Below are 23,574 nucleotides of genomic sequence, written 5' to 3' on the forward strand. Positions count from 1 at the left end.
GCTCCAGCGTCGCTCCCCTGTTTTACCTTACAGTATGTCAGGACATGTTGCATCTCCTTGCAGAAAACCAAAGAAATTGTCTCCAGATATTATCCTGAGTGTCTGGGTTTTACCCTGCAAAGGAGCTCACAGCTGTGGTTATAGCAGGGGATTCCCAGCTCAAGGAAATTGGGAATATTCTACTCAGGTTTGAAATGACAGAGCAAAAATAAAAAAGAGAAAAAAATCCAAGAAACATTTTTCCTAAAATTCGATGCAAATTTATGCCTGGTTGAACTTCAACCCACATTCCTTTAGTTCCCAAATTATCCCAACCAAACACTTCGTAATAGGGACATATTGTTCCAAACAAAAACGTGCTGCTGTCAAGAGCCTCAGATTGTTCCTCCTCACCACAAAATGCTCTTGCAACACCCAAAAAAAGCTGTGATGTCACACAGCAGAGCTGTCACTCAGCTCAGGCTCTTGTCTCAATGTTGGAGAGCTGCTCTTTTAAATCCCAACACTCAGGAGATGCTTTAGGGTCACTAAAACTGTCCTTACACACCCCCAGACTAAGATTATTTTAGCTGTGGTCTCTTAAAACAAGTACCAAGAATATCTGTCCAATATTCAGAACTAGAAAAGAACTTTAAATCCTCTAAGAAGGAGAATAAATGGATTTAAAGATCTGAGAACTCTGAGACTGCAGAGAACTGTCCTTGCTTGGACACAGAAATGGGAGAGGCAACTGGGGCCAAGGATGTGAGAGTTCTGCATTTTGGTAAAAGCAGAAATTCCACAGACTCTTCCCTCCAAGTACAACTCAAGGACTTTGTGTCCCTTCCAGAGTTGCCAAGGAGAGATCTATGCATTAATGAATTCATTCGAATTTTAGGGAGTTATATTTAGGAGTTGCAGTGCCAGAGCTGATCCAGCAGGTTGCAGAGTCCTGCATTCCTCCTCTGAAAGGAGAGCAGAGGAAGTGATTAAAAACTTTAAAAACAATGATCTGTCCATCAGGAAAACCTCTCAACACACACAAATGTTGATCTAATTAGACCCAACCACCTCCCAAGTACTCAGCAAATCTGAGCCAGGGCTTTGGACATAAGTGAGATTAACAACTTGCAGGATTTTACCAAATGAAAAAAAAAGGAAAATTGTATTCTGCAACACAAGCAACATCTCCAGTTCTGCTCCAGTGCTGTGGAAGTAAGTCCAGGGCTGACTGCCTTGTCTTTAAAAACTGCTGACCACCAGTGGCACTGTGCACTAAGCTCTGCAACAGAATTTTGCCATCAAGGCACTTCATGGATGGTAAAAAATTCATTATCACTCTCGTTTGATACCTAAAACCCCTGAGAAACAAGGAGATGCCTAAAGCCCAGGCAAGGGGCAGTGCATGGATGCACAACTCCTCTCTGCCAGACCCATCTTGTGTGAAAGGGACACGGCGGGGGTGGATAAGGAATGGAAATGGGCTGTTGGAACAAACTCCACCTCCAGATCCCACCCCAGGGGCAGTGCCCGTGGGTACTCACAGTTCCTCAGGGCATCCTGTGCCCACTGCCCCTCTGGCACCGAGGCTGAGCTGCTGGCTGGGTGTTCATAGCAGGCAGAGGAGTCCTTCAGTGCCAGCTCTGCCTGCTGCACCTTCTCAAACTGTCCCTCAGCCCCCAGCAGCCCTTCCACCTTGGCCTTTTCTGACATGATGGGTGAAGACGACTGAGGGTTCAGTATTAAGGGAGACTCCAGGGCCATATCTTTATCTAGAGGACAGAAAACAAAAATTCAGGTGAAACAACAATAATAAAACTGCTGAAAAATCCACTCTGGAAACACTAAAATTCTTGAGTGTGGCTTTGGTAAAAGGCCAGCTCTTTCCAGGGTTAAAAAAAGACTCTCCCAACAGTTTATAAATCAGATGGAAACAGTAAAAGGTGCATTTCCAAGGAATTCAGCATGACTTCTCTTAATGGCTTGCAAAGAAACCATCCCCTTCCAGATAAATCTCAAAGCTGCTCTAGGATCCCCAAGCCCCCAGGACCATGGCTGGGCACTCCTGCACTCTGTGGAGCAAATCTCCTGCTCCCACCTCCCTGAATCCCTGTTTTACCTGGACTTTGCAGGCTGCTGGCAGGAATGTCATGCTGCTCTTTGAGCTTCTGCTGCTCCTCTTCTTCACGCTCCTCTCTGCAGGGAGGGAAGAACAAACACATCCTTTCAGTCACATTGATCTGCAGGACAATCCGTGCTTTGGAGGGCAAGTTTTGAGCAGGAAAAGGGGTGCTGGAGAAAGAAAAATCAGCTTTTCTCCTTCCTGCAGCTTTGACTTACTCGCCAGGGCCTGACTGAGGCAGTGGGATCACTCTCCTGCTGCTCCCCATCTTCACAGTTCCTGCCATCTGAGCTATAAGGTCCTGCCAGCTGCAGCAGAAACAGCAAATAAAACCATGCAGCAAGTGAAACAGAATGAGCACTTCTCTATTTAATCCTCTTAAATTCTGTTGATACTATTACTGCTCTTTTTTTTAACCAAAAGAAATGTCTTTTTCTAGAAGTTCTGTTACATTCAGTCCCCCCAGGAACACCCTGAAATCACCACAGCATAAAGCTCAGCTCACCTGGATGCTCTTCAGCAGACAGAAATGACAGACAGGACCTAATCACTTATCAGATCAATCAGTTAATATGTAAATACATAAAAAAATTATTTCACACTTCACTGAAGTGTGCAACATGCAACAACAGTCATGTATCCCACAAACACATCTCTCCCTGCATATTCTTTAGGAGAAAAGAGTTTCTCCCAATAAAACTTTTAGCCATGGAATCCAATTCCTGCACTGGGTTGTTTATGATGCCAGAATGTAAATCTGCAAATATCTCTGGTGCTGCATGACGATGAAGGATGATTTCTGTGTCTGATCTGGCAGTCAGGCCCAAAACAACCAGAATTTTAAGGGTAAATGAAAGAATTTTGGAGGTCAGGAAAGAGTCTGGAGAGCCAGTTGGGAGGGACTACTCATGGATGCTTCCTGCAGAGACCACCACGTTTCCAGCTAAGTTTGGAGAAGGAACTCAGGGAATTCATGGGATAAAGGTTTCTCAGGTCCAACAAACCCAGCAGCAGCTGGAATTGACCCCAGGACAGGACTTACACATTCTTCTCTGAGACAGTCTGTGCCACCAGCTCGTAGATGTGAGCCCCCGTTGCCGACATGGAGATGACGAAGAAAGCTTTGTTATCTGCACCAACACAGGAAGGGAGCTCTGAAATAGCTGCCAGGTCTCACACAGCTTCCCAAAAACCCCTAGAACAAGCCACAACCCCAGCCCAAAGCAAGGAGAAAGTCCATGAGATAACTCTCTAACACTGACACAGACACACTGACCTTGTCCTATCAAAGAAATGTGCCCTCAAAGGAAAAAAACCCATTTCAACCCATCCTGAAAAAGCTCCATTTCTTCTCTTTTCCCTTCTAATAGTTTCCAGAGTGCTCTTCCTCTTAACACCATCAGAGTACTTTCATTTAGAAGTCTATTTAAAACTCAAGCAATGCCTATTACTGATGCAAAGAAGTAAAACAGCTCATCCATACGAAGCACAATGTTGGACAACCAAGAATTAAGCCTACGCAGTTTTCCATGTTCTACTCTGCAAATCTACACAAAATCAGCTTCCTCAGCTGAGCTCATCTTTATTTTTGGCTTCTCTTTTTGCTTTCTCAGTGGGCTGCACTGACCTGTGGCCACCTGGCGAACCAGCACAGTGTTGAGTTTGATGATGGGGCTGAAGGTGTGTTTGCTGTCAGCTGTGGATGCCAGGATCTTGCTGTGGCACTTCAGCACCAGTTTGTCATCTTGTTTCTGCAGCAGCACCAGGATGTCCTCCAGCAGCAGGGTGTACAGATCTGCCCAGAGTGCAAAAAAAGCCCAGAACGAGTTAAATTATTGCCACCAGAAAGAAAGCAGAAAGCTGCATTTCTGATTACTCATGCAGAGGCAGCAATCAGTGCTGTGCCATCCCAGGCAAAGCTTGCAAATCTTCCTCGTGAAAACTCCAGCAGAAAGCTACAGATGGAATTGGATCAGCTCATGACTGACTGCTGTGTCCCTGCATGGCCCTAATGATGCTCCAGCACATTTCAGAATTGACAAGAATAATTTAATCAGCTCAGAGAAGCACACAGGCATTATTAGAGGTGGCAGTAAGAAGCATAATTGGGAGCTGCAGCAGAGCTTTTCCCTCCTCTCCTTCCCAGCAAACTCACCCAGAGCCAGGGCAGTGAGGGGATGGCCCAGACTCACCGATGGTTTTGTCACGATTCACTTTCCAGGTCAGGGGCCCTTCGTGGAGCATTTTTCTCTTTGTTAAATCCAGGTTCTGTCACCAGGGGAAAGAAAAAAAAAAAAAAAGAAATTTCTAGGGAAGCAAGTCATGAAAACACAGGGATGCCACAGGGACTCCAGTTTGGAGCTAAGCACTAAACCCAGACTGGGAAAAGAAACACAGAGCAGGGAACCCCAAATGTTGCCAGAGATGCTGTTGATCACTTTTCCACATGCCAAGTGCCACAGGGTGGGGAATTGTCCCACCAAGTCAAGCTCCTGGGACATTAGGATGTCACCTGTTTCCTAGCAGGAGTTTTTCCAACACCCCACGTGCAGTTCCAGCATTACAGCTGATTAATGCTGCAGCGCTCAATTTGCAAGTCAAGTGTGCCTACAAATTATTTACAAATCATCCCGAAGATCTGATGGGACTTGTAATGTCAATGGATTCTTCAGGCACTTCAGTGCTTGTGACATTTAGATCTGCAGGCAAGCAGAAGTGACAATTTTCACAATTCATCCCTTCCAAGTCTCAGAGTCTACAATCAATGACAGTGAGATTTCGTAGCTGCCATGAAGTTCTTCCTTTCCTCACTCAGTGCTTGCAGGTTTATTTGGGGAAGGATAAATGACACAGTTTTAGAGAAAAGATTTTTTATTTTTTTTTTTGTTTTGGTTCACACTGACTTTGAGGGAGATGGGGAAGCAACCAGCAGGTAACCAGCTTCCAGCAGAACTGCAGGGATTTACAGGAGCTGTGAAACAGAATATTTTAAATACTGGACTTCAGGCTTTACTTGGCTGTGTGGATCTCCCATGTTTTTGTAGAAGCTCTCCTTTTAAAGCCAATTCCACTGTTACACATCAGGGCTCTCCAAGGCCTCCCCAGTTCCAAGACATGCACTCACATGAGATAAATATCCACAATAATCTCATTACCCATCAGATATACCTTCTGGGATACAGTGGTTGAGCCTGCAGGCCATAAAGGTTTGTTGCACAGAGCTGACAAGCCTCATCAGCACCATGATGTGCAGAACTGGGCTGTTAGAACCACAGAAATCTTCAGGAAGGTGGCAAAACTCACATTTCTGAGACTAATTGCTTTCATTTTCATACAGAAATATTTATCTCCAAAGACCACTTGACTGTGCATCAGAAGCAGCACAAAGTGAACGACAGGGCTGTAAACTCAATTCACACAGGGCTGGTTTTAATGCTGTCACTCACCCTGAACTCATCCATCATGGGATCCTCTGACTGCTTCAAGTAGGAGAGGTCGAGTCGCCGCTGATAATCCTCCAGATGCTGCAGGAAATGTGAGGAGATGATCACTTGGAGCAGCAGAACTCCCCAGGGTGCAGCTTTGGTGCTGTCCCCAGCCCTGCAAGCTCACCGTGCCCCTCCCTCCCTCCCACCTGCTTGTTCTCTGACTCTTTGACAGCCTGGTTCACGTGGTTGAGGATCTGGCGACAATGATCTGCTGCTTTCTTCACCTTCTCCTTCTCCTCTGGCAGCTCTGCAAGAACAAAACCAAGTGGGACTGTGCTTCTCAGCCAAGGTTTGGCCAGTCAGCCCTCCAGTGCTGTCTGCTGACCTCAAATCAGACAAACTGCAGTTAAACTGACAAAGAAGTCTACCAACAAAAGCACTGCACTGCAAAAGTGATAAAAATGAGACTTGTGACAGGAGAGAATTCACTGCGACCTGCAGATCATTATACATAATACAATTGTTACTCTTCCTTTTTCAGGGCCTTGTGACAACTGTTCACAATAATCTGAGAAACCTAAAATCCTTACTAAGAGTACAGGCACAGGTGAACCCATCAATCCTCACCAGCACCAGCAGCCACACTGAGAACTCAGTTAACAGGAACATAAACCAGTACATCAAAGATAATGGAGTATCACATGCTTTCCTAATTAGGATTAGAGGGAACTTGTAGCTGCAGTCCATTTTTATGAGTAATGAAATTACTCTGCAGCAGGTATCAGATAGTAAAGCTGGGAAGGCATTTTGTGCTATTATTTATCAAATTTTTACCTGTTGTGCTGGAAGTATCTTTCAGTGTAACACCTCCTAATTAAACCCACCCTCTGCAAGAGCATGAGGACATTCTGTGCTGCTTTGGAGGTTTCACAGATTCACTTATTCACACTGATTTTCCTTTTTATTTTCCTAAGGAGGAACGAACACTGGATTTTTCTTCTTATTATTATTTTTTACACCTCCTGTGCAGAAGGCAGCAGTGAGGTCGCAATTAAAACAGAGAGAGACACATAAAATCAAAGTGTTATTTAACACATTTACCTAAAAGCACCTGCTGAGGTGGGTGCCCAAAGCCCAGTGGAAAGGCTTTACCTGTGTATTTAGCAATGTTATCCAGCAGAAGGGGGTATTTAGTCAACCTCTGCATCTCTGTGGGGATGATATCCTTGAGCTGCAGCCGCCGGCACAGGGGATTGCTCTCAGCATCCTAAATTTCAACAGCACAATATCTGCATTTGTCATTTTTATTAAGGCCATAATTACCTGAATGCACAACATCTATTCATCACTTAAACATCTATTACTTCACTTTCCAGTAATTAAATACAAGACAAGAGATGCCAAGATCTATCACCCAGACAACACATCCCCTCTCCATCTGCAATTACCCAGAGGAAAAAGCTCATCACAGCAGCAGTGCCTTCCTCCCCTCATTACTCCCCATGGGCTTGGGCCCATCCCCAATCAATCTCAGTCAGCAGCACCCAGGGAAAGCATCAGTTTGGGCTTTCACATCGCAGCAAAGCACAGGACATTTGTCAAGATAATCTCCCCTTGTACTCCCAGAGCTCCACCCAGCCTGTGCTAATGGAGATAATGTTCTCCTGCAAATGCCACAAGGACCCAAACCCCACTCGTGGCAGGCAGAGCAGCTGTGCAGCATCTGTCTCCTGCCCCTGGCACTCTGAGCACTCTGTCCCACAGATTTTGGCATCCTTGGGCAGCAGCCACCTTGAGGGAGGTGGCACCTCCTGCCTGGGACACCGTGTGCTGCCCACAGCTGAGAGTTCCTCCCTCCAGAAACCACCAGGAGAGATAAACACAGTGCTGGAAATGATCCCTAGCTGAAGGCAGCATTAGGCATGACGTCATAAATTAATGTCATTAATTACCAGAACTTTATCTAGGAGGAATGACTGGGCTGTGCTGAGGCAATGAAAACCTGGTGGAGAAAACTCAAGAGAGTTTGGTGGAGAAACTCAAAAGAGCCTGGTGGAGAAAACTCAGAGAGTCTGGTGGAGAAAACTCAAAAGAGTCTGGTAGAGAAACTTAAAAGAGTCTGGTGGAGAAAACTCAAAAGAGTCTGGTAGAGAAAACTCAAAAGAGTCTGGTGGAGAAAACTCAAAAGAGTCTGGTGGAGAAAACTCAGAGCTTAGGGGTAATAACTTAGAACCTGGTGGAGAAAACTCCAGGAGTCTGGTGGAGAAAACTCAAAAGAGCATGGTAGAGAAACTCAAAAGAGACTGGTAGAGAAACTCAAAGAGTCTGGTGGAGAAACTCAAAAGCCTGGTGGAGAAACTCAAAAGCCCTGTGCCAAACTCACCTGCACAAAGGTCTGGAAGCGTGAGTCCTTCTTCTGGCGGGACTTGATGACCTCCAGAGCAAAGGGCTGGTTGCTGCAGAAGGTGGCAGTGGCAAGTTTCAGCTTCTCCTCTGCTGCTCCACTAAACTGTGCCAGAAAGGTAAAAAAGCCAAGTTTAGACAGGCTGGAGCCACCCTGAGCAGGCAGAGCCACACGGGACTGAGCTCACCAGGGAACAAAGGAATTATTGACAAAAATGAGGAGTCGTTTCTGCCCTGGTTTAAGGCTTTGTCTTCCCAGAGGAGACCTTTACATCTCAAACTCTTCAGTTCACCTGAATCCACCCCTCCCACATCACAGAATCCCAGACTGGGTTGTGTTGAAAGGCATTTTAAAGCTCATCTCCATCATGGACACCTTCCACTATCCCAAAACATCCTTAAACACTTCCACGGATGGGGCAGCCAAATCTTTCCATCAAGATCTCAAAAGTGAAGTCTGCAACAGCACTATAAACTCCTAATTTATACATTCTAAGATTAGAAATCAGTATTTTTAACCATCCTCTAACTGCACCACAGGCAACACCAAGCTCACATTTCAGTGTTACTGAAATAAATCATGCCACTGCATTTTTCAAAATCCCACTCTCACCTTTATGTACCCAAAAGTACCTTTCTATTCTACCCACACATCCTAAGGAAATTATTCCTATGCTTTAAATGACTTATCTCCAGTCAGATGAAAATCCTCTGAGTTGTTCCTGCTTTCCTTCCCCCATCATCCTCCAGACCTGTTTTGGCTCCAGAACTCCCAACCCTTCAGCTCCCATTGCTGGGAATTACTTCTTCCAATCTCTGGCTCTATTGGTCATTCTATGACACATTATTCTCAAATATAAGAAATATTAAAAGAATTTTACCCAGGAGAGCAAATCTTCCCCAATTTGGCCAATGACAGAAGTCTCGTTCCTTTTTCGGACAGATTTCATCTGATCGTTCAGTGCAACTTAAAAACAAGAAAAAAAAAAGCAGATTTTATTAACAGTGGTCAAATTGCTGGTTTAATTTCCAGCATTTAACATAAAAGCTATTCTAGGAAAAGATTAGATTTGAAATAATTTTAATTAGCTAATAAACAATATCCTGCAACTTAATAAATGTAGAATATCTAATAAAATGTGATCTAACTCCTTTGCATTTGTGTTTCACCTGTCTTCAAATGGCCCCTAAGAACCATTCCAAACTTATCTTTCCTGAGCCTGAATATAATTTTTCTATAAACAGCAATAATGCAGAAGCCATAAAACCACACAAGTCATTATTCAGTGGCTGAAATTCCCATTGTGAGTAAATTCCCTAAACAATGAGCAAGCGCCACCCTTCAGAAACAAAGAGACATCAATCTTTAGAAAACTGGTATCTGCTCCCTTCAGGAACAGTTGTGCCATCTCAAATGCTGGCAAATAAATCTCATTACTCCTTTTATCAAGCATGAATCAACACAGATAAGGACAAGCAACACTGGACATGTGATTCCTTATCAAAATATCTTTGTGAATCAGCAATGGAACAAAAGCAGATCCAGGGCAGTGTCCTGAAGAATTCTGCTTTATCTCAAGCTCGTGTTCCACGGTCCCTTTGCTTCAATTTTTCAGCCACTGGAAGCCAGAATTCCAGCATCCAGCTGCTCCTACCATGCAGCCCAAGGATATCCTCCAGGTTGGAGAAGATTTTCCTCTTGTCACTGGAGCTGAGGATGCCCTCCCTGGTGACCCTCTGGTAGAAGACGTTGTGCAGGACCTTCAGCGTGCGCACGTGGGCTCGCTCCGTGTAGAACAGCTCTGGGGAGACAGGGGAGGCAGGATTGCAACTGAGGAGCCAGAGATGAGCTCATAAAGGGTCCCTCAGAAGCATTTCCCTCCCTGGTCCATATTCCAAGCTCTGCTGCAATTCCATGTTTGAATTGTTTGCAAAATTCTATTGTTTACCCCAAATCAACAGCGAGCTCAGAGCTCACAAATCCACACAGAGAATTCTGCAGGAGCTGCAACTCAAATCTGCTGAAGTTTGGGAGTTACATTTCCATCACCCTGCTTTCCTAAAAAACAAGCTTTTCTTGTTTTCTTTGATAGGACATATTTAAAACTGGCCTTTCAGTGCCTTAATATTGTTTAATAACCACTTGGTATTGCTTGTTTCTCCTCTGAGGACTGGATCAGACTCACCTCATGTTATTTCCCAGGAACAAACACAGGTTTCACACCTAAGAACTCTTCAAACCAAAAGTTCTACAATTTTCCAGCCACTACTTCACAAAATCAGTGAAGAAAATCCTAATTGTGAATTTTAAGAACTTCAAAGCTCCAGGGAAAGGTTTCAACTCTGAGCTTGGCCAGGTAGGAAAGAACTTCCATCTCACCATTTATCACTTCTTGACGCTTGATTTCGTAGGGTTTGAGCCCCATCAGCACCTCCCTGCTCACGAGCTGCTGCCAGTTGGGAGGGTCCATGTCCATGTCAAAGTCATAGAGCTCATCCTCACTCTGCACATCTGCAAAGCCAACACTGTCCATCCTGATGGGAGGAGGGAAAAGGTGAGCAAATTCCCATTTCAGGCAAAAGCTGAGTACATAAATCAGCTTTATGAATACACTGTCCCTGCCAGCTGGAGGATGTTTGATCCTGAACCTCTGGGCACATTCTCTAACTTTGCCCTTTACAGAGTGACTGCCTGTCCTGAGAGTGAACATTTTAATGACACAGATCCAATCATTTGCAGTCAGGTATCAAGGCAGTGAAAAGGGCAGGTTACAGTTTCTTGTCTCTGTTTGTCTGCAGGTACAGAACCAACAGCAAGACAGGTTGAAAAGGAAAACAAGGATATCTCTACTCCCTAACCCAACTCCCATCCATTCAAATCAGTGGATAAAGCAATCACTGCACTTCACTCACAGATCAAAGGGGAATTTTTGCATATGATTCACTCCACCTGCCCTACAAATGGCTGCCAGTGCCTGATTTCATGTGTTCTTAAAGAAAAAAGATCATGCAGACAACTGTGCTGGCTCAGAGCAATGAGCACTGCTGCAATCTGCTTCATAACCTCTTGAAATCCAAACAAATTCAGTCAAGTTCAGACATTTCCAGGCACACTCACTTGCGAAAAGGCTTTGGTGTTCCCATGTCAACCATCCTGGAAGGAAGGAAGGAAGGAAGGAAATCATCAGGGAAGCTTGTGCTTGAATTTCTCCCTGCTCAGACATTCAGCAGGACTTCAAAATGCTGGTCTGAGCTCCAAACCAGAGCATTTTGTCCCCTCCCCTGACAGTTTTCCATCACAGCACAGACCAAAGTCTCCTAATCTAACAACAATATTTTAACACAAACATCATTATAATTTTACGTACTAAATTTCAACAGCCACTGACACATTGACAAAGGAGTCTCTACAATGATCTTTTCCAACCCATTCCAAGATTTCCTGACTCTCTCTCAAGGCTCCCTCAAGCACCCAGAGTTACCTCTCTGATTCTCCCTCCTCCTCCTGCAGGTTTTCCAAAGGAGATGGGAACTCAAAGGTGGTGTTGGGTGTGCGGGGGGTGCCATCCAAGGAGTCACTGGCAGGTGGGGCTTCCCCAGGCTGCTTCAAACCTGGACACAGGATAAATGGGAAAGGTGAGGAACCAAATTAGAGGACATTAGAGAACTTCTCAGCCTCTCCAGAGCCTCCTGATTCCACCTCCAGAGCTGGAGGAAGTCAATTCCCAGGCTGCTATGAGCAACTGTCAGTGACAAAAGCTTCAGGTGACACAGGCTGGCACCTGTTGGGTTTTTCCTGTTGGATGATCCAATGCCACCGTGGCAGAACCCACTAACAACCACTGCTGTTCGTGGCAACATTCCCTAATTGAGGAAAGCTGATTAAGGCGAGGAAGAGCAGCTCTAATGACATCAAAGCGTTTCCCAACTGGCCCAGCTTGTTGCGTCAGCGCTCTGCACATCCTGTTCCCAGCACAAACACTTTACCCACTCCTCATGCCACCCTACCTGTGTCACTGTCCTTGCTGCCCTCTGGAGAGGCAAAGGGCCCCATGGCCAGGGGGGACATGGGGTTGGCAGGGGGGTAAGGGGCATCTGTGCCATCGCTGGAGGAGCCGCTCTGCCGCATCTTGCTGGACTCGGGGGGCTCTGGGCTCACAGAAGAGGCTGTGGGTGAGTGCTTGGGGTGCCTGGGCTTCTGCATCTCCATGGCCCTGCCAACTGAACAGACAGACTCATCACGCTGCTGGAAGGACTTCTCCAGGGCTGAGAGAAGCAGCATGTCAGGGGCAGGACAGGTCCTGAATCCAAACTGGATTTTAACAGAAAGTTGAGAATTGCTTAGTCCTACTGGAAATCAATCACTCAGTCCTACTGGAAATCAATCACTCAGTCCTACTGGAAATCACTCACTCAGTCCTACTGGAAATCAATCAGTCCTACTGGAAATCAATCAATCAGTCCTACTGGAAATCAATCACTCAGTCCTACTGGAAATCACTCACTCAGTCCTACTGGAAATCAATCAGTCCTACTGGAAATCAATCAATCAGTCCTACTGGAAATCAATCAGTCCTACTGGAAATCAATTACTCAGTCCTACTGGAAATCACTCACTCAGTCCTACTGGAAATCACTCAGTCCTACTGGAAATCAATCACTCAGTCCTACTGGAAATAACTCAGTCCTACTGGAAGTCAATCACTCAATTTTATCCCAAAGTGCCTCAATCACAGCCCAAAATTAAATTCCACAGCCCCTCAGGGTGCAACAGGGGTGGAAGGGAATTGGGAGAAGGGAGATTCAAATTCTCCCAAAGGAACTGGGAGAAGTGAGACCCAAATTCACAGGACTGGGTTTGGGTGAGGCAGGATGGGTGGGATGAAGTTTAGGAGGGGGGGGCATGGAACAAATAGGGCTTCCTGGCAGGAATTAGGGATTTTTAAAGGCAGCAGGGATTTTCTGTGGCTTTCAGGCCAGCAGGGCACAGGGGTTCCCTGGGCTGACTTACTTGCACTGCTGTCATGTCGGCTTGGCCTCCTCGGCGGCCCCAGAATGTTGGGGAAGCCTCTCCTCTTCCCTTTCTCCTCTCCTTCTTTCTCTTTCTTGATGCTCTGCTGCAGGTAAAGAAAAGCAAACTCATCACTCACTGCTTCAAATCCAGCTGTTTACTGAGATTTTAATGAATTCTTTAAAGCTGCAGAAGGGAGAGGACACGAACCTTCAAAAAGATTTCACACTGTTTCACCTTTTCACAGTTGGTGCAGAACCACTTGAAACTCTCTTAATATTTCAAAGGAAGCTGAAATGCTGATGAAAATAAGTAGCTACTGTGACCAGATACACCCCCATGCTGTGGGAGACAAGGGATCACACCCACAGGGATGAAGTTTTGGTGGAAATATTCATTATATAACTGGAAAAGTGGGGGTGGCGGGGAGAAGAGGTCTCCTGCATCGCAAACCAGGAGGGTTTGGGCAAGTTCTCCAGAAAAAACTGAAGTAAACAAGGCAAGAGCTTTAATGAGATCCTCCTGCGGTTCAAAGTTGTGTTCTATGAAACATTCCTCCCCCAAAGTTTTAATAACTGCAAAAAACAAGGTGAATTCAGGAGGTAGAGATAAAAGAAGTAATTCCAATTATTTCTAAATCTCGCCTCTGCCAACAGATGCAGAACCCAATTTCAGCTCTTAGGTTTGCTGTGCAGCTCAGCAATCCCAGATCCTCTTGGAACAGTGGAAAATCGGAACAGTTTTTAATTTTTTATTTTTTTTCCTGTAAAACTGGGGTTTGAATTGCACAAATCCAGCAGTACCTTGATCTTTGGCAGGAAACCAATCCGGCCCCGCTTCTGCTCCAGGTTCCGAGGCTCCTTGACTTTGACTCCCAGGTGCTTCATGTAGGTGAGGATCACATACTGCATCGTGGAGCTGCCAGACACACACAAAACACTGAGGCTGAAGAGAAATATACTGGGAAAATACATTGAATCAATAAAATTAAGGTCAAGTGCCAAGGTTTTATTGAGAAGTTCATTTTGAAATTAAAGTGAGCGATGAAATGGACGGAAATAAATTCCCACAGATATTGGAAAGGCTCAGCCAACATCAGAATTTGTCCTTTTGTAAATTATGGAGTAAATAAAGATGGAATATATGGATGGGGAGGCTCTGGCACAGGGTGCTCAGAGAAGCTGTGGCTGCCCCTGGATCTCTGGAAGTGTCCAAGGTCAGGCTGGACAGGGCTTGGAGCACCCTGGGATAGTGGAAGGGGTCCCTGCCAGGGCAGAGTTTGGAATTAAATAATCTTTAAAGTCACTCCCAACCCAAATCATTCCATGACAAAAGGCACAGAAGCCCAGGAGGTGAAAATACAATTTTGAGAATTACACAGAAGGTCCTAAAATTCTACACTAGAGCCGTATTTGATGTCACATTATAGCTTTGAGTTATGGTAAAAATAAGCAGCAGTAAAAGGTTACAGCAAAAAAACAAGTGGAGGAAAAGCTGCTCAGATAAAAACTGAACAGGACAAGGCACACACACAGAAAATAAATGTTAGAGCAGACTGAAGCAGTTACAGCACAAAACGAAAATAAACAGGAACTCTCAGTGACAGTAATTTTTAAGAAGTGGAACACAGGCAACAAACATCAGCAAAGCAGAGGCTGATGCTCTGAAGTGCAATGCTTCACGCCAGGGGACTCAGGAGAAGAGTGCTGGAGAACAGCCGGGAGAGGGCTGTCGTGTTCTATCAGCACAGCACAGCCTAACTCCCATTACCTCTTGTCTTCTTCCACAGGCTGAGATGTCATCCTACAAACAAGAAAGAGTTTTAAAATGAAACTCAAAACCCAATTAACACCCGGTCCCATCCCACCCAGAGCATCAGTAGTTGTGTTGAAGTGTCCTTTAGAACGCTCAGCAGTCCCAGCAGGGGGAGAAAATAAAATCAAGAATTGAAAATTAAGGTTCTGCTTTGGAAATTGGATTCAGCCCACATTCAAAAGGAGAAAACAGGTTGTGAAGCTGTTGCTTCTACAGGAAAAGGGCTCTGATCTAATAATGCACAAGCTGACAACTGCAGCATTCCCTGCACTATTTCACAGCAGCCTCCTGGACAGAGCAGCCTCCACTTCCCACCTGCCTGAGCCCTGCCTGTCATTACCCACAGGCAGGAACCCAAACACAGCAATGCCAAACTCCACTCCCCAATCCCTTCACCCTGCTTTTCCCACGCCTCACGCAGCACCTTTATCGCTATTTCTTATAATTTTTTTTTCTTTTTTTTTTTTTTTTTACCCCACCTTTCTCTTTGCTGTCACTTACAGGACCTCCTCGATTTTGGCAATGATCTGTTCTGCACAGCTCCTCTCCTTCTCCACGGCGTTGCGGTCGCGGAGCCGCTCCGCGTCCAGCCTGGTCAGCTCCCCCTCGGCCAGGGTCAGCCCCATGCTCCTCTTCTGCCTGCAAAAGGCAACAAGGAATACCCAACCTGGCACTCAGAAATCACGGAGAGGCTTCGAGGATGTTTAAAGCACCCGAGAGGTTTTATGGGATTGAAATCGTTCGTTACTGAGCTTGGCACGGAGTTCTCCATGTGAAAAAGTTAATTAATTATCAACTCCTACTCCATGCCTGTGACAGCCCTGTAAAGGGGATTATTCCCTGCCCAAAGGGGAGAGGGAAGGAAAATAGGGAAAGGGAAGGAAAAAAATGTAAGCTGATTATAAACACTATCAGTAAGAGAGATTTATACAACAGCACCAAAGAAAACAGACATTTCTTCACACAGCTTCAAGGAAAAAAAAAAAAGGGAAAGGGAAAAAAACCATATGAGCTGATTATAAACACTATCAGTAAGAGAGATTTATACAACAGCACCAAAGAAAACAGACATTTCTTCACACAGCTTCAAGGAATGAAGAATCCAAGCTCTAGGACTGCAATTGATGATTTGATTTAAGGACTGGCCACAGGGTGTATTCCTGGTGGATTCCTATCCAATCCAAGAGGAATTCTATGTCCCTCAGGTTTCCCTGACTGAAATCAAATATGAATTAAATGGAAACTCCCCAGAGAGCTTTTGGTACCTGAAATCTTCCAGGTTCCTCTGAACCTCTGGACAGACTTTGTCCTGCATGGTTTGGATGAACTGGCGGTGGAGCTCTTCAGGGAGCAGCTCTGGCCTTCTCCTGTCTGTGAGGCAGCAAATTCATCAATTATTCCTCTGGGAACAGTCCCCACCTTCAAAAATGACTTCAACAAAGTCATGTCCCTGAATTAACCCACCCTCTGCCTTTGACTCCCACAAACACAGCACCCTACCTAATTCCAAGGAGATTTCATCTGGAACTGGGACTTTCAGGTTCTGCAAAAGGAAAGAAAGGCTGGGAGAACCAACAGAGAAACCAGCACCCCAATAAAACACACAAATCCTGCCAGGGAATTCCCTCAAAAGCCAAAAACATCCAAGGCAAGCTGGTTTGAAAAGGGATGACTCCCATGGATGTATTAGAATTCACAGGATTATTTAAGATGAACATGTGGTATATAAACTTCTGTTGCAGTTTCTGGGAGTTTAATTCATGACAGCAAGGAATTTTCTCAGCTTTCTAACAAACACACAAAATTTCCCAATCCCTGGAACAGCCACATCAATACCCACAGCAATTATTAACTAAAAAGCAACACAGAAGAGCCAGAACTTGCTCACCTACCACTAAATTATTTCTCCTATCTATAACAAATCCCCTGGGATTTATTTTGTTACCAGGCATCTGAAGCCATTCATTTTCCTGCTAACACTTCAACAAAAACACTTAAAACGTTTATTACATTATTACATTTTATGAAGTTATTTATTAAACATTACTCAAGAGTTTTATTTTTAAAACTATTTCTTTCGGAGGGCTTTAACCCTCTTTATTGTTTTGCAGTTCAGGTGAGTGGAGAAAGGTCAAAGTCAATTTGCTGGATGGGTGTGAAAATGAGGAAAACAAGTGGAACCTACTGCAGCTCTGTCCAGGAAGAACTGATAAAACTCCAGGAAAACACGGCGGGTCTCTTTGGAGTTGGTTTGTTTGTACAGGTCTGTGTAAAGGTAGCACAACTGTGGGGAAAAGGAGGGCAAGAAATGAGATGAGAACTATGAAAACTCTTAATCTTCTTTCCAATATTTCAAGGAATTCAGCAGTGTTGGGCTGAAACCTTCCCCAGCTCCTCAGGGAGCTGCCCTGGCAATGGGGGGAGGAAAAGGGCTGGAAAAGGAGCACAGAGCTCAAACCTTCCCAGTAGACAACTAATCCCACACCTTGGGGTGGAATGAGAGGCTTTCAGGAGACAAATAATGATTTTTAAGCAGCCAGATGTAAAGGAAACAGTTATTCTTTTGTGTTTCTCCATTTATCTGAGGAGATAAATGAGGATTTATCACCCTCAGGCCTGCACAGGATCTGCATTTCCCTCCTTGCCACATCATGGCAGTGAGTGCTACACAAGATCTGGTGGATTCTGGTGAAGATTCCCAGATGTGAGCCAGGGGAACAATTCCAGAGCTTCTCACCAGTGCTGCAGGATCAAACTGGGACACCACGTGGTGCAGGAGAACAGCCAGGTGAGCTGGGCGGGATTTCAGGAGCTCGATGTTCTGGAAGCAGCTGCACTGCCCATTGATCTGCAGGGACACAGGGAATTACATCTGAATTGTTCAGGAATAAGAGAAAGGACGGCTAAAATAATTCAAGAGTAAATGTGCAGTAGCTCTGCTGCCGTGACAATAATTCAGGATTTAACAAAAACGAAAGGAAATGAAATAAGGAAAATGAATTTCTAGAAAGCTTGAAGTTTGGAGAAGAAAGAAAAAATAACAGACTCAAAGATGGGTATTGTCATAAACTCCCCAAATGTTTCTATTTGGAAAGATCAGCAACAACAACTGGATTCCCAAACCCTTATTTCACCATACAAGCACTCAGCAGAAAGAAGCAGAAACAGGGGAAGAGAACTCTGGTTGGTGGGGGAAAAAAAAGGCTGACAGTCATTCCCACATTCCCACCTGCTCCTGCTCCGTGTCAAAATCATCATCCTCTGCTCCAATGATCTGAGTCCCCACTCGGGACAGGGGACTTCCAACACTGGACTGGGAATCCTGGGGAAGAGAAGCAAGAAAAGCACAGGGCTGTGATTGTCCCTCCCAGTAAAACCTGGAGATGCTCTGATCATTTTAGTTCTCCAAAAACTCCACCTTGGATCCTACTCCCAAAAGCTTCTCCCAGACATTCCCAAACATCAAATCAGGTGGGTCAAGAGCAGCTGCATCACCTTGGAGCACACCAAGCACGTGTCACACCTGCCAAATGCCAGCTCTGCACAGAGGGGGAGATGTGGCTTTGGGAGGACAGGCAGGTGAGGGGCAGGAGAATTCAGGAGTCATCCCAAGGATGATGATGATGATGTGTTCAGACAGCTCTGCACTTCCTGCTGAGCTCCACTTGTAGCCCTGCTGGAAATGCCAGCCCCCAAATGAGTGAACATCCTAAAAAAAAGGCTGGACTCAAGGAATAAAACACGGGCAAGTGCTCTCCTTATTCCAGGTCCAGCTGTTTTACTGCTGATTAGGTACTGCTCGCCTCTAAATGGCCCTGCTCTTAAGCTCCATAAACATTTACTCAGCTAATTAACTTTCCCTGCACCACTTTAATTGCATTTTATTTTCTAAAGCAAAGTTCAGGCATGCTCCGTTTAGAAAGTGGGGGAAAGCAGCAAGATTTTAATGGGCCTGTGAGAGGAGATGATGTTGCGACACTTTGATGTTTTGTACTCACAGTATCCTGAAGCTCAGCCTTTTCTGGGCTCTCATCTGGATAAATCCTCTCCTTCAGGCCACTGCGAGGACTCTGGGAAAGAGGGAAGTTCAGTTCTGGTAAGTCTCAGCAAATCCAGGAAAGGGAGAACTGCACAGTGCAGTCTGTCAGCCACAACAGCCAAAAACTTCTCTTTTCTCACAGGAAAAGGAGGTGTGAAAAAACAGAGTAAAATCTGTGTCCTTTTGTGCACAGTTAAACTAAAAAACCCCAAAGCTCAATGAATGCAGAAGTTTTGGTCAGAAATCTGGTGACAGTGAGTGACAGCAGAGCTGTAAAACCCCCAGCCCGTGGATTTCTCCCTGCTCTCTCCACCTTTTCTCACAGTTCTCTCTCTCCTCCCATCTTGTTCAGGAAGCCCTGCAGAGCCTTATTTGCAAAAACCTCGTGCTGCTGGCTCATCTTCAGCATGTCCAAAGGTTTTTCCAGCCAGGCTACTGCTCAGGCTGTTGCTCTCCAACCTGGCTTTTTCCCAGCTGCAGAACTCTTTCCACTTCCAAAGGTTTCTTTCGCCCCTGATCCTTGAGTTTCTCAGAGCTGGATTGAAAAGCTGGAACGTTTGGTGTGCCAATCACCTGCACTGATCAAATCCCATCCCCAATGCTGCCAGGATGATGATTTATTATGAATTTTGTTGTGCATTTATTAAGCACAAACACTGAGCGGGATCTGGTCAGATTTGGAGTTGAAATGTTTCAAAACAGAGTCGTGGATGCTCCCATCTCACCCACCTCCCTTTCACTTCCAGCTGCTGGGACACATTTAGCTCTCACATCCTTAAGTTAATCAACAAACTTAGGCCAAACCCAAGCAGAGAGTCTCAATTCCCCTGCACTAATCAGATAGTGGCTTAATTAAGGATGAGGCACCAAGGGAGAGCACAGATTGATAACTAATGAGTGAACACACCAAGAGCTTTTGCTGGTGGCAGGAATTGAAGCTGATTTGGTTGAAGGAAGGCTGTTCCTCACTTTCAGGGCAAGCTGCCTGGATCTGAGTCATGGTGCTGTAGTTGGGATATTCCCTTCAAAGATGTTCTAATTGGCAAATAAGTTTTGAGCAGGATGCTGGCTTCCATCTTTCTCTGTCTGGTTACAGGATTAATGCCAGGACCATCCAATCCTGGATAAACCCCCAATATTTACTCTCTCCCAGTCTCTAACACCAATCCAATACAGGTTTTCACAGGGAAAAGGTTTTGGTGGGCACTGAGGAGTAATGCACAGAGTTACCCAGGACAACACACACGAAGAACTAAGCCCAAATGCAAGAGGCAGAGAAGCAGAGCCCTGGGGCTGCCCCAGACTCACATCAGCAATGTCACTGTTGGGTCTGGAGGGGCTGTCACCACTGAAATCCAGCTTGCTGCCACTGTCCCCACTCTCTGCCTCCCCCTCGCTGATCTGCAGCGACTCTGACACAGACCTGGAGGACAGGACTCCATCCTGCAAAGATGGGAGACAGCAGAGTACTTCAACAGACCATCCTTAAACACCAGGTAGCTCACATCACTCATAAAAGCTTCTTTATTTATCTAGAAACAGCTGCAGTGCTTTTCTAAGAGAAAACAACCACATTTTCAACCAAAACAACCAAATTTTCAGCACGTTTAACACAGGGGAAAAGGGAAAAATGACACTGCCTACATTTGGTTTTTTTCCAAAAGCGCAAACAAAACTGTTTCAAGCTTCCAAGAATGACTTCATGGGTGTACTTTAAGTTGCACTGACAGATAATAAACACATCATTGCTTGCACTTGTTCTTAAAAGCAGTTTTTTCAGAGATGAGCTGAGAGCCTGCTGTAAAATCTACTCCACATCCTGATGAAGATGACAGTGCCAGCTTCAAATCTCAGCTCTAGAGGGTGCAGCCTGCCTGTCCAAACAACTCCAGCTTTCCCAGAAGAGCATGAACCCCCAGGATTGTGCCTGGGAGCACTCCCCAGAGCAGGCTGACCCCGTGGTACCTGGGAGCAGCCCGTGGCCTTGGACAGCTGCTCCTGCAGCTGAGGAATGTGTTTCTTTGCCTCCTGGATCTCCTTGAGCCCACGGGTGGAGGGGGTTCGGCTGTACTCCTCCTGCAGGAACTGCAAAATAATTGTTTGTCTCTCTTCAATTAACACCTGCACATCTGCACAGCCAAGGAGCTGCTACAGAAAAGTCTGCTCCACACAGCTCTGCTAATAAATTGTGATTTAACAAGCCTCCTTTGCATCACTTCCCCCAGCTCTCTCCAACCTGCACAACTCCAGGTACCTGCAGCCTCTCCTGCTCCTTCTGGAGCATCTTCCTCAGAATCTCCACCTTCTGGTTGTGGACAATGTTATTCTCCTCCTAGGAAACAGAGAGATATTAAGGTAGGGTTTGCTGGGGGAGCTGGGCAGATAAGGAAAATGGACATGTACATCTTCCACCTATATCCTAAAAACAGGCTCTGAAAAGCTCTGTGAGAACCAACTCAAATTTCCAACCCTATCCTATGTATTCCTTCTTAATTTTGAACAGCTATCGACAGTTCAAAAACCTGCATTTTTATTATCTCAGATAGGACTGGATATTTTTACTCACAAAATGCTTTTTTACAAGTGAATAAATACCCACTGACAGGACAAACATCTCACTGACAATTTGAAGTGCAAAAAAAAAAAAAAAAAATCAAGCCAAAACTTCAAAACTTGACTCCATTTCTCCTTTTGGAAAGAGAGTTTCAAAGCTTACCCCCATGAGCACTGGGCTGGTGATCCTTTCTGCATTCCCTGACGTGCCAGGCGAGTGGGGGGATGCCATGATGGGAGACATATGCCCAAAAGCTGCCAGATCCACGTCAGAATCCGCCAAGGGAATCTGGGGCGACCCTGGAGGGCGCCCCTGGACAGTGAGAGCTACATAGGAACCTGCTGTGGGGACACAAGGACAGGCACAGGTCACACACCTGGGGACACCTCCATGCTTCTCTGCTTTCCCTCACCCTGGAGACAGAACTCACACCATTCCTCCTCCAAACCAGTGAACTCGAGAAGCACTGCCTGCTTTAGAAATCTGTTTAAATTTCAGATAGTCCAAAAACTTTCATGAGAATCAGCCCTTATAAAAACAAGCAATCCAGTTTGCAGCCCAGCAGGTTACATTTCCAGAATAAACCACGGCAGGCTGGAAGGAACCACCACCACCTCCTTCTTCATACAAGAAAATCCACCAGGAACGTATTTCCTGTAGTGCTGTGCAGGCATCACACAGCCATGCACATTAAATACCAGCCCAGCTGTGGTATTTAAGGTGGAAATAAAAGATGGGAAAGCAGCCAGGCAAGGCTTGGTGATAATCCAAACATCAGGTTAAGGAGAAGCTCCAGGAGAATGTATGAGCTTCAATTCAGGATGTCAAAATAATCTCAATTTCAGCTCCCTGTTTCACAAACTCCCTTTATCTCTCAGCACTGACGTCACCCTTGTCACTTGACAGGGCCCTTGGAATGATGCCTGTCACACTTGAAAGGTGACAGAAGAGCCACCTGCCTTTACTTACACTTGATCAGCTTGACCACCTCCAAATGGTTTGAGTGTGTTACCAGAGTCCCGTTCACCTGGGCAGGGAGGGGAGAAAATTCAGTGTTTGCCTCCTGATTCCCAAGCAATTCCACACATTCCACAAAAGGCACCAGGAGAACAGCAGCATTTTCTTCTCCCCCATCTCCATTACTGCCTCTTTCAAGACATTACCAGATAAATAATTTATCCTTCTAACAGTTTATCTCAGTGAGCAGAGCTCTGCAAAAAGAAAACTGCACACACCAGAAGAACTCAAGCAAGCAAAGTTAAAAAAAAAAAAAAAAGATAATCCATCTCTGCCTGGGCAGAAAAACAACAGGGTAGCTAATTTAATTCATTAATTGCAATGCCTGATTGAAATCCCAGCTCCATCTGTGTCAGGAGCTGCTGCAGCATTTTGCAGCAATAGTTTACAGAGTCTTTTAAATTACTGACTTGATTTCTTACTTGCTTTGTCTAAAAAAGAACATGGATGTGGGAGCAGTTAGGGGGAAAACAACAGTTCAGGCAGCCTGGTTAGTTACAGTCATTATTAACAACTCTACTTTCCCTCTCTTCTCTGCCATTTCTGGTTTTATTGTATTTGTGACACGTGAACCTGGCAGGATGTGAAATTTGTCCATAGAATTCTGAAATGAGGATCTGGAGGAGAGTCATCCCCAGAACACTGAAGCTTAGACCATTCCCAATGCCAACACCACAGCAGACACATCAATGCCATTTTTTCCCCAGAGAAAGAGCTCATTTAAGACAAAGGAGCCATTTCTCTCACAATTTCAAAGCTCTTACCTTGATAATTCTATCACCTGTCTGCACTCCAGCCCGCATGGCTGCTCCATCTGCAGAGGCAAGAAATCACTCAGTTCCCGTTTCAATACAATCATTTATAGCAAAAATGGTTTTAAGACTTCTGTAAAACATGCAAAATACTCCTGCACTCAGCCAAGCTTCCTCTGCCAGTAAAATCTCTGGGTATGGAGTCTAGAGCAGTTTTGCTTTCACCTATCACTGGATACAGCAGGACACGATCCCACCACGTCCCAAGGAGTCATTTCCTCCCCCTGGGTCAGCTCCAAACCCATGGGGTCACAGAATCACAGAATGAACCAGGCTGGAAAAGACCTCTGAGATCAAGTACAGCCTATGACCCGACACATCCTCATCAACCAAACCACGGCACTGAGAGCCACGTCCAGTCTTGTTTTAAACACAGGGGATGGTGACTCCACCA

The 23,574-nt window shown here is 45.3% G+C and overlaps 1 protein-coding gene across 2 annotated transcripts in view; it reads right to left on the minus strand.

Annotated features, from left to right (window-relative positions):
• ARHGEF12 (Rho guanine nucleotide exchange factor 12) overlaps positions 1-23,574 on the minus strand; it is a 69,180-nt gene that overhangs the window by 5,611 nt on the left and 39,995 nt on the right. For both annotated transcript variants that reach the window (XM_062508771.1, XM_062508770.1), the window contains exons 6-37: positions 23,133-23,182; positions 22,321-22,378; positions 21,514-21,692; positions 21,052-21,129; positions 20,763-20,882; positions 20,106-20,240; positions 18,757-18,828; positions 17,988-18,080; positions 17,496-17,606; positions 16,944-17,042; positions 16,259-16,301; positions 16,024-16,129; positions 15,260-15,397; positions 14,714-14,746; positions 13,747-13,861; positions 12,944-13,049; positions 11,941-12,153; positions 11,415-11,544; positions 11,051-11,086; positions 10,313-10,467; positions 9,588-9,734; positions 8,814-8,899; positions 7,913-8,038; positions 6,682-6,796; positions 5,736-5,836; positions 5,548-5,625; positions 4,294-4,369; positions 3,729-3,896; positions 3,144-3,231; positions 2,320-2,409; positions 2,099-2,175; positions 1,524-1,751 (exon numbers count right to left, since the gene is read on the minus strand). In XM_062508771.1, the coding sequence (XP_062364755.1) occupies positions 1,524-1,751; positions 2,099-2,175; positions 2,320-2,409; positions 3,144-3,231; positions 3,729-3,896; positions 4,294-4,369; positions 5,548-5,625; positions 5,736-5,836; positions 6,682-6,796; positions 7,913-8,038; positions 8,814-8,899; positions 9,588-9,734; positions 10,313-10,467; positions 11,051-11,086; positions 11,415-11,544; positions 11,941-12,153; positions 12,944-13,049; positions 13,747-13,861; positions 14,714-14,746; positions 15,260-15,397; positions 16,024-16,129; positions 16,259-16,301; positions 16,944-17,042; positions 17,496-17,606; positions 17,988-18,080; positions 18,757-18,828; positions 20,106-20,240; positions 20,763-20,882; positions 21,052-21,129; positions 21,514-21,692; positions 22,321-22,378; positions 23,133-23,182 (3,450 nt within the window). The remainder of the gene's footprint in view (positions 1-1,523; positions 1,752-2,098; positions 2,176-2,319; positions 2,410-3,143; positions 3,232-3,728; positions 3,897-4,293; positions 4,370-5,547; positions 5,626-5,735; positions 5,837-6,681; positions 6,797-7,912; positions 8,039-8,813; positions 8,900-9,587; positions 9,735-10,312; positions 10,468-11,050; positions 11,087-11,414; positions 11,545-11,940; positions 12,154-12,943; positions 13,050-13,746; positions 13,862-14,713; positions 14,747-15,259; positions 15,398-16,023; positions 16,130-16,258; positions 16,302-16,943; positions 17,043-17,495; positions 17,607-17,987; positions 18,081-18,756; positions 18,829-20,105; positions 20,241-20,762; positions 20,883-21,051; positions 21,130-21,513; positions 21,693-22,320; positions 22,379-23,132; positions 23,183-23,574) is intronic.

This window comes from Cinclus cinclus, chromosome 25 (assembly GCF_963662255.1).
Source record: "Cinclus cinclus chromosome 25, bCinCin1.1, whole genome shotgun sequence".
Lineage (NCBI taxonomy): Eukaryota > Metazoa > Chordata > Aves > Passeriformes > Cinclidae > Cinclus > Cinclus cinclus.